Here is a 9,502-nt window from a genome sequence, read left to right on the forward strand (position 1 = left end):
GTGCTTCTTCTTCTCATCGTCGTGCTTCTTCTTCTTATCGTCGTCCTTCTTCTTCTCATCGTCGTGCTTCTTCTTCTCATCGTCGTGCTTCTTCTTGTCCTTGTCCTTGTCATCGTCGTCCCGCTGGCGCTTGTCAACAATGGCGGCAGCGAGCTTCACCACCTCATCGTCCTCCAAGGACGGAGTGCGAGGCGATAGGGGTGGGACAGGACCCGCCACGGCAGCTCGAGCGTAACGGCCTCCAGCGTCGGGAACGAGACGCTTGTCCGGGGTCGTGGGCAATGCCCAGATCATGGCTGCAAAGGCAGCACCAAGTGTAACGAGCGGGGCCTTCATGTTGGTCGGTTATTAGGCGGGGGAGCGGCACAACAGAAACGGGTGATAACTGAGATATTTGCTCGATTTCCAAGAAAACGAGTAAAGATAGACGGAGGAATGGTTCAAGACATTGAAGTCAAACTTAGGAGAGGAGGAAGGGGTACAAATAGCTTCTGGTGGAGGTCAAGGCGGAATAGGAAGCTCTCGCTTATTGTGTCGTGATCTCAGTCATGATTCGATCTGGCGTCACTGGGCCGTCACTCAAAGTGCGGAGAGAGCTGGCGGGGAGAAAAGTTCCGAGGAAGCTTCAGCTCGGTGCATAGCTTGCGTGTTATACATCCAACGACATTCCTGGCCTGATCTAACACTGACGTGGATGCTGTTCGTCATGGACTTTGCCTGCCGCCCGTCTGGCTTATCAGCGAATAACCCGCCACCCTAGGGGAGGGAAACCCTTGAGCGTGCTGGACTCGGCCGGGCTTCTGGATGGAAATAGATTGGTTTCGCGGAGATCGTGCTGCGCTTTGAATTCAACGGATTCGAGCGTCTGATTTTCTGTTCTTGTGAAGATGTGTGCTTTGCCAAAGGAGAAAGATAGCTTCTCCAACCTCTGATGCTTATGAACGCTTCGCCACCCTCTTATGCTCGTGATCGCCTGCCCGCAACCATGCCCGACAATCAAGTTGTCTGTTCGATCGGAGCGCACATCCCAGTGTCCCATTACACTACTTAATCGTCAGTGTTCCCAGAGAATAACTCTATCCGCATGCGGTGACTCTAGTAATGAGTATTAGAAACGAGCTCACAAACGAGCACATGGCTGCCAGAACTGGGGTCTACTCACAAAAGGCAGTTTCGGAATAATAACTGCCAAAACAGCAAGGAAGTTGATGGTAAAGTACGCCAGGTCGTAATGCGTGTAGTGTGTGCTCAGGAGAAAAAGCACAATGGGAACGCTGAGCAAAAACTTCTTGGAGGGAGTGTACTGAGCCCCGTCATCGATCTGCTCCCACATGTTGAGGTTGTCGTAGGCACCGCCGTTGAACTCGAATGGGACCCCACGGACATAATGGAACATTATATAAGAACCAAACATGTACGTGATGTTTGTCAGCGTCCATGATGTTTCCTGGGAAACGCCCGGAATACTGTCGTAAAAAATTTTGAGGCAGACGATCAGGACGGGGTGGATGGTCCAAGCACCTGATAAACAAGGTCCGTCAGCCGGAAGGAAATTCTGGATATTGAATTGCGGAGAGGGATGGGTGTTGGACCGCAGCTAGCAGGCGCACTGCTAACGGCATAGATCCAAGCGTACCTTTGGCGTTGACCCAATTCGCGTTCAGGTTGGGCAGAGCAGACTGGTCACTGAGCTGCTCAATGGGCTCGGGCGGCTCGTGGTAGACCTGGAGGATACTGCTAGATCTCCTCCTCCTACCACCCTTGTCCGTCATACTGCCGTGCGTAGCTCCACGACGCGGAGGGTTCGTGCCCGCGTCGTAGGAGACGGTGCGAGAGAGGAGAATTGGGGACGACAGTTTGGCGGTGTTTCTGTCGCCGCAACGTGCGACGCTCGAGCGGATAATGGATGGGCGTAGAGAGACGCAAGATCGACGTTGCAGCGCGAATCGATCGTGGTCAGGCCTCTGAGGGTATACGAAGATAGTCGACCCGGCCACGGCTCCCGCGGTTACCGAGATGATGTCACCGCTGTTCCCCGGTCACACGAGGCCACTCTGTATTCTCGCTATACTGAACTCGACTTGGTCGGACGGCCAGCTACCTCGGGACCGCCTCCAATTGGAGGGCAAATGATGCGCGACGCGGACAGCGACGGTGAGAGGATAGGAGGTGGTGTCGGGACACGGCTGACGACGGGATACGGCTGGCGCCGGTGCCTTGCCAGGTTCGGAACCAAAGGGCGGTTCTGGATGGCAGCCGAGGAGCTGCAGCAACGTCGATGGCTCCCAATTTCAGGGTCCGGACTCGGAGCAAAATGAATTGGGCAGGCTATTGGAGGGAGAGGCAATAGGACGCTCGTGAGGACTGCCAGAGTTGATAAGAATTGATGGCAATCTGGCCAGAGCCCCGAAACGAGGTGCACAATGATGAGGACCACGTACCTCCACTCTGGCGCAAGGCCGGAGATGAGCAAGAAGGGACATCGAACACTAACGAGTGTCGGAGCGCTTGGTGGTCGTATTTCGAGTGGGTCTCCTCCTTCTTGCCCATGGGGACGGCCTGTTATGTGCCTTACGCCGGCTTTCATCGTTACCTTACGTTCAAGCTTCAATACAAGGTAGCGTGCCTGCAAGGTTACCTCGTTCAGGCTTCGTGTGATGTATCATTACATACCGTACTTCATACTAGCTACTCGGTGTGCACAGTGCCAGAAAAGGCACGTTCTGTGGCTTGCTCTGGCCGTCAGCATTCCAAGAACTGTGGCCGCGCAAATTCTGGGAACAAACAATCGATGGCAGACCCAGCATTGAGAATCCTCCGCCGTTGCAATCCACGCCAGAGTCAGCGCATCTATCTGATTGCTGCATTCGCTTACGTGATCGACCTCTGTTGTTCTAAAAAATACCTGCGTCAACGCAGCCCCATGACTAGCCCTCTGCCGCAGACTTGAAGTTGAGCCGAAACTTCGCGGGAACTTTCCCGGTCTGCCAGCGGCAGATTCTTGCAGAGTCTGGCTGCGTCCCTCGCGAAGTCAGGGAATACTCAGAACGGTACCTGCGACCAGTCTCTACGGGGGAAGGAGAGCAACTTGGGACATCAGGTTAAATCATTTATCGGCCATGGAGAGCACCCCAACGAGGCTGGATGAGGCCCTCAGCCTTGAGGCAGCCACAGCGGCGGAGGGTGAAGCATCGCCCCAGCGTTCGCATGGAAAGAAACGTCCTGTGTCGGAAACCGAGTTACCTGGCGACACGGATGTTACGGACAGCCCGAAGGAACGGGAGCCTGGTGCGAATGCAGACGTTCCATCCCCAAAGAGGCGGAAGGGGCGCGGGTCTCCCGAAGAAGTCGAGGTATCCTCGATACCACAGACGGATCTGCCTGCAGCTCAAGCTCCTCCAAACGCTCACAGCGGGTGGAATCGCGGCGTCAGCAGCGGCCTGCGGACGTCGTTCGCTGCCAAGGACAAACTGGGCAAGCCGACATCACAGCAGGCGTCTAAATCGCCCGTGCAACCACCGGCTGAGTCGATAGACATCGACAGCTTGGTCATGCCCTCCAGAGATGTGGACTGGATCTCGAACTCCGGCCCTGGCGATATCTGGCAGACTATATTTACCAAATGGTGTGCCCGACTGATGGCCTTGAACAAGGACCAGGAGGGACTCAAGGATGCAGGTCTGTTGAGAGAGGCCTGGGGTTTGTGGCTCGAGTCCTGTGTCTCGCTTCCACGTGCACGACGGGCTGCTGGCGAGCGCGCTGCAGAGGAGACGGATCTCGACTCTGGGAAACTCGACGACATGTTCTCCGAGGCTCAAGAAAATGACCCGCAAGGACCGTGGCTTACATCCCCAGACGAAAGCGGGCAGCTTGGGGGTACTCAGGCCGGGCAACAACACAATGGACAACCAGAAAGCGGCAAATCAACACCTAAGGAGGACCAAATACTTGACTGGACCCTGCCACCGCCTATGCCTGCTTCGCAGTTTGAAGTCGCCCAGAAAAATGAGCGCGGCTGGGAGGAGCGATTTCTGGCATGGTGTAAGTCACTTGGCCAGCTCAATGAGGGCAGAATCAAGGCCAACACGACCCGGGAGCGGAATCGGCTGGCCGAGTCATATCTGAGATGGGTTGGGACAATTGACGGATTGAAGAGAAGCAAGATGGCGGCTGCTAGGCGCGCCGCGATCCATTACGCACAAGACCACAGCGCCGTAGTGGCCGCGATGTTTGCCCACCCTCCACCCGCCGGGGCGCCACAGACGGCAGAACCAACGTCACTGCCGCAGGAGGATGCCGCCCCTTCTCCCATTGTCGCCGTCTCCGATGGGCCAGACGATGGTAGCGCCGGCGTTCTTATTAATGCGGGGGATGCAGAGTACCGACAAAGATACTTTCCGGGAGTCGGGCCCAGCGAGGCATTCTGCCACATGTGCGCGTCGCGCGACCACGACGCGGTTGACTGTCTGGAGGTGACGTGCCGCTTTTGCAGCGACCGCGACCATCGATCATTTAGCTGCCCGACGCGTCGACGGTGCACAAAATGCAGGCAGCTTGGCCACACCATGGACGGCTGCACCGAGAAACTGGCACTGCCGCGGGAGGAGATGGAGTGCGCATTCTGTCAATCACGCGATCACGCCGACGCGGCCTGCCACGAGCTTTGGAGGAGCTTTCTGTTCAACCCCGACACTGCTCGCAAGGTCCGTTCGCTCCCAATATTCTGCTACTGCTGCGGCCGCGAGGAACATTACGGGCCCGTCTGTGGGCTAAACCCGCACAGCACGAAGGGCGAAAGCCCATGGGAGACTTGGAGTCAAACCAACTGCGACCGGTACCTGGACCCGGCGTCATCTGAGACGGCCATCGCTTTCGTGACTTCAGCCGGGTCGACCGTCTCTTCGGGACGGCCTGACCTCGGCAAGAGCATTGTACCCCGAAGGCATATCTTCTTCGAGGACGGGAGCGACGACGACGATGCCGAAGACTTCATCCGGCCGCCCGTGCAGAATAGCAGTGCACGGGCTGGACGCATTAGCTTTGCCGGCAACAACAATGCGGGAGGGGCGGCTCGTGGCGGGAGGCAACAACCCAGTAAGCAATACAATGTTGGGAAGGGGAGAACGGGATATGCGTCGCAATCGCCGCTCCCTCCGGGGCCCCCTCCTCCCTTGCCGCGGCAGGGTTACCAGGAAAATAGAAATGGCGGTCGGCGAAGGGGTGGGGGAGGAAGATACTAGACCTGGACTCGGCTGAGGGGTCGGCCTGCTTTCCGGCGTCGACGGAGTTGAACCTCCCAGATCTCTCGCCTTTCCCTCTTGTTTGATATACACAGTATGGAGATGTACAAGTATGTAGTGTTGCCGCAAGGGGACAGAAGAGAGTGGTACAGAGTGCCATATCCGTATGGACAGAGCGATGATCAGAACTGCGCTCAATCACAGCCAGCGAAAGCAATTGTTGTGCCCAATCAGATGCGCGATGTTTACCTCTGATTATCGTTCAAACCGTCGGGATGCGCCATTTCCAGGGGCAATTCCCTTTTCGGTAGGTGTCATCGTACATGGGTTCTGGGCCTGTCAATGGCGGTGAGGAAGCGAGGGCGAAAGAGGTTTCTCCACAGCAGGAGACACTCATCAGGGGGTAGTGGGAAAAGGCAGTGGAAAGTGGGCTTGGACAAACCCACAAACCCACGCGATTTTTAACCTGGCTAGCAACCACCAAAATGCGCAAGGAACCTGGAAGTCATCATCTGACTTGTGATCACAGTTCTTGAGGAGGGCGACTGAAGTCCAAGACCGGTTCCCGTATATCGACAGGCCGGAAATGGACCCGAGAGCGCATTGCATGTTGAATTTCACAATTGTTCGCCTGTCGTCTGAGGGCAAAGTCGAGGGGCGCTTACGGTCTTTATGCGATCAGCAGGCTTCGGCAGTGGGAATGCACAGCGCGCCAGTTTCGTGTGTCGATCGCGCGTGTCTCGCGCGGGATGATTGCCAAGAACCAATCGTCGAGATCATGACGCGTTTCACGTCCCAAAAAACGAAAATGATTGGATCCCGGTGCGGCTTCTACGGTTCCACCCAGCTTCTCCCGCCTCACTTTTTATCGATAGCGCTTGCCCCTGATCTTTCCCCGCAACCCCTCTCCCTTGACTCTTGCAGAATGTTTCCTGTTTCATGCCCTCCGACTGGATGGGAGGAGTCGGCCCTGCGACGGGCTGCAGACGGCCGCATTGGTGCCATGCAGGAGGTCTGCCGTCCGGCCATTCAAGAGGCCCGGCACGGTCCACCACGTCGGGCGCGCTCGCGGCGACGGGCCACTCCTTTACTTCTTTCGCCCTCTTCAGTCCACTCGTGCTCCCTGCATGCGAGACTTGCACTACGGCTGCAGTGCTGCACGACGGGATGGGGCAAGTGACTCACCCATCACCACTCGTTTTCGGCTCTCAACGGTCTGGAGCGACGACCACGGGACGACCCATGACCCCATCGCAAAGTCGCGCAAGGAATGCAAAGGGTAGAGGAGAGGGGGAAGGGGCGAACACCAGAAATGCGGAGGCTGTCGGGGAGGGGGAACAATAGGACTTCTATCGGACCTATCCATGGGTTTCCACGGTTGATCGAGTGCTCCAATATAACCCATCCCTCTTTCGTTCTGTTTATGTCGATGCCCTGATCGAGGTTTTCCCCCTTTCCTGATTTCTCCGGCACACACCGTCTCTTCATAGTCCGTGGCTCCCTGGTGGTGCCCTCAGCGCTCATCCAGCGAGATCGAACTCATCCCTCACTTTATATTCCCTTTCCTTGCTGATCAAGACTCACTTGTCCGTGTGGCCGTTGTTGAATTGTGCTCCGACCGGCATCCTCTCAGTTTCAATAAACTCATTCTTGAAAGCATCACATTGAAAAGTCGTCCTCGAACCGTCATCGCTGGTTGGTGGCGCCATTGTCCACATATCCCTCACACTCGTCGACTCAAGTCCTTCCCCTTCACGACATGCAAGCACCATGGCAACTAGCCCGCAAGCATTCTACTGCCTGTGGCAAAATGAGGCTGTCCGCGAGAGACTCTTCGAGCTGCTGCCCAAGCAGGACATCTGCTCGGTTCGGCTGGCCAACTCCGCCTGCTGCAACCTGGTCACCAAGCGCCTCTTTCTACGAACCCACCTGACCTTCACGGCAAATAGCCTCACCAAGGCCACCAGGATCGAGGCCTTGTCGAGAATCGGCCACCACATCGAGCACCTCACCTTCTACTTCCCCCATTCTCACGCCACCTTCCTGCCTCCCCTGATCCATCCCCAATCCGGCGAGGAGATATGCTTCCTTTACAATCCCCATACATCAACCGAGTCCACGAGGCCCAAGTACGGCAACTCGGAGCTGGGCGAGATCCTAACACAACAGTACCCGCCTCTTTTTCACTCGGCCACCAATGTCACCTCGTTCATCAATGCCATGCAACACCTGAGAAACATGCGACACCTGACCATCAAGACGCCCGGACAGGACCCTAGGGAGCGGTACCGCCGGGACGTTGTCGACTATGCGCTGATGAGCTTGCGCATATCCCTCGAGCGCGCCCCGCTCACCAAGCTGTCCAAACTCACGCTGTCGGGGGTCCATCCATCAGCCTTCACGTACCTTCGTCACGCCCCAGGCTTTGGCGCCCTGCCCTCTGCGGCCGTCCGATGGCGCCAGATCCGCAAGCTCTACATCTCTGTCGAGTCCTGGGACTTCTACGGTCCGTCGCCCGGTCTGGACCATCTCAAGATCATTGACGACTACATCCGGGGCTTTGCGCCGCAGCTCGACAAGCTTTCCTTCACTTGGCTCGGGCGCCGGGGCCCTTGTCCCATCGCCCTCTCAGGCGACCCCCTCTTTGCCCCGCCGCTCAACTCCAAGAAGCTCTTCAACGAGGTCACCAGTCCCATGTCACCGCTGCCGCCACGACCCTTCCGGAGGCCGCTGGTCATGCCCCGCCTGCGGTCCATGGCGGTACGCAATGCGACCATGAACGTGGGCCAGCTGCGCGGTCTCGTGGCCAGCCACAAGCACACGGTGCGCGAGTTTGATTTCGAGAACGTCGCCCTGATACGGGGCGGCAGCTGGGACGAGGCGCTCGCCCCGCTGACTGAAGGCGAGCAAAGCGAAGCCTGGTCGCGTCGGTCTGTGGGCGCCAGCGACAGCAGGCCGAGCACTTCGAGGTCCAACTCGTTTGACTCGGCCGTGGCGAGCTCCGTGGAGGATGAACAGCTCCCAGCCTCGTCGGCCGCGGCGGAGGCTGCGAGCAGAGAGCTGTTTGAAGTCGACTTGGAAGGCATGGTGTTTGGAGGCCCCAACGACGTCGACACGCTGGAAGCGGGCGTCGAGGAGTGGGCTCGCGGGGTCAAGGCTGCCGCGCAGGAAGCATCGCGACCCTATTCAGCAGGAGGGCGACATCAAGGCTCACGGCCTAACTCAGCTGGAGGTCGGACGGATGACGGCGGTTTGGCCTCCGATATCGAGGCAGCGAGACAGGCTAGCCAGGGGTTTACGACAAAGCTCAAAAAACGCCGCATCCGCAGGAGATCGTCCAGAAAACATGATGATGTTGACGAAGCTCATGAAGACGAATGCAAACCAAAGTATGAGGAGCGGCGCAGCGAGCGCCACAGCGATAACCACCGCCACCACAGCAGCCGGAGCCACCACAAGCACTCTCGCAGTGACGACACAAGCGACCGGCATTCTTCCAGCCGGGATTCCCCACGGCGCCACCGACACCACCACCGACACCACTCGGAAGAGGTACCCGAGCTCACATTCATGCCCGAGGTCGTTGGCACGGATGACGAGGCATATCAGCCCGAGACGCCGCGGCCCAAGCTGGACATCAGCGTGCCCATCCTGAACCCCGACCCGCTACCCGTGATGCTGCTGCCAACCGTTTACGATCCATCCGCAGCACTGGGGCCCCTGATGAAGAGTCCCGACTCGTACTGCTCCTCTGCCAACAAGTCAGCCGACGACGACGACGGCCTTTCGCCAACCCAGCGCTCCATCGAGGCCGACCTCCTCGCCGAGGCCGAGGAGGCAGCAGCCCGGTCCTCGGCCCTCAAGCGCGCCAAGCAGGCCGTCATGACCAAGCTCTCTAGAGAGTTCTCCAAGCGCAGCAAGGACGGGAGCGTGGCGGAGCGCAACAACAAGGGCGAGTCGGCGGCTGTTGTCGCGGCGGCCGCTTGGTCGTCGGCGCTTAATCTCAGTATGAATTTACAAGCTGCTCAGCAGCAACAGCATTACGGTGGTGGTGGTGGACTGAGCTGCGCCTCGTCGTCGAGCGTGGGCCACCGGCTTCGCGAGGGCCTCTTTGGCAAGAGCATGGCGCAGTTGGCTATGCCTGTTGCGCCGGACCATCGCAGTCTGGAGAGCCAGACGGCTTTGGTGCCGCTTATCTTCAGTCGGTCTTAGAAAGACTTCGGTCGGTGGCCAGGAAAGGTGTGGCATATTGGTTTTTTTGT

At 57.9% G+C, this 9,502-nt stretch overlaps 5 protein-coding genes across 5 annotated transcripts in view; 4 read left to right on the forward strand and 1 right to left on the reverse strand.

Moving 5' to 3' along the window:
- N657DRAFT_134523 (uncharacterized protein) overlaps positions 1-536 on the forward strand; it is a 1,807-nt gene extending 1,271 nt beyond the window's left edge. Inside the window, exon 2 of the mRNA XM_062785894.1 lies at positions 1-536. This exon is cut by the window's left edge and continues 12 nt beyond it. Within this exon, the coding sequence (XP_062644827.1) occupies positions 1-198 (198 nt within the window). The 3' untranslated portion in view covers positions 199-536.
- Positions 537-580: 44 nt separating this feature from the next.
- N657DRAFT_134722 (Orm1 type endoplasmic reticulum protein) lies at positions 581-1,918 on the reverse strand. Its single transcript, XM_062785897.1, has 3 exons — positions 1,637-1,918; positions 1,163-1,521; positions 581-1,095 (listed from the first exon to the last, which is right to left on the reverse strand). Exons 1-3 carry the CDS (start codon positions 1,770-1,772, stop codon positions 1,048-1,050), a joined length of 543 nt encoding a protein of 180 aa, XP_062644828.1. The 5' UTR covers positions 1,773-1,918; the 3' UTR covers positions 581-1,047.
- Positions 1,919-2,751: 833 nt separating this feature from the next.
- N657DRAFT_648433 (uncharacterized protein) lies at positions 2,752-5,602 on the forward strand. The gene has a single exon (XM_062793513.1). It carries the CDS (start codon positions 3,120-3,122, stop codon positions 5,238-5,240), a length of 2,121 nt encoding a protein of 706 aa, XP_062644829.1. The 5' UTR covers positions 2,752-3,119; the 3' UTR covers positions 5,241-5,602.
- Positions 5,603-5,709: 107 nt separating this feature from the next.
- Positions 5,710-6,715, forward strand: N657DRAFT_134859 (uncharacterized protein). Its single transcript, XM_062785899.1, has one exon. The coding sequence runs from the start codon at positions 5,827-5,829 to the stop codon at positions 6,418-6,420; it is 594 nt and encodes a 197-aa protein (XP_062644830.1). The 5' UTR covers positions 5,710-5,826; the 3' UTR covers positions 6,421-6,715.
- Positions 6,716-7,010: 295 nt separating this feature from the next.
- N657DRAFT_578617 (uncharacterized protein) lies at positions 7,011-9,452 on the forward strand (the record flags this gene model as incomplete). The annotated part of the gene is made up of 1 exon (XM_062789330.1): positions 7,011-9,452. The coding sequence occupies one exon, from the start codon at positions 7,011-7,013 to the stop codon at positions 9,450-9,452; it is 2,442 nt and encodes an 813-aa protein (XP_062644831.1).
- Between the last annotated feature and the right edge of the window lie 50 nt (positions 9,453-9,502).

The sequence above is a fragment of the Parathielavia appendiculata genome, assembly GCF_033297405.1.
Source record: "Parathielavia appendiculata strain CBS 731.68 unplaced genomic scaffold N657scaffold_13, whole genome shotgun sequence".
NCBI classification, from domain to species: domain Eukaryota; kingdom Fungi; phylum Ascomycota; class Sordariomycetes; order Sordariales; family Chaetomiaceae; genus Parathielavia; species Parathielavia appendiculata.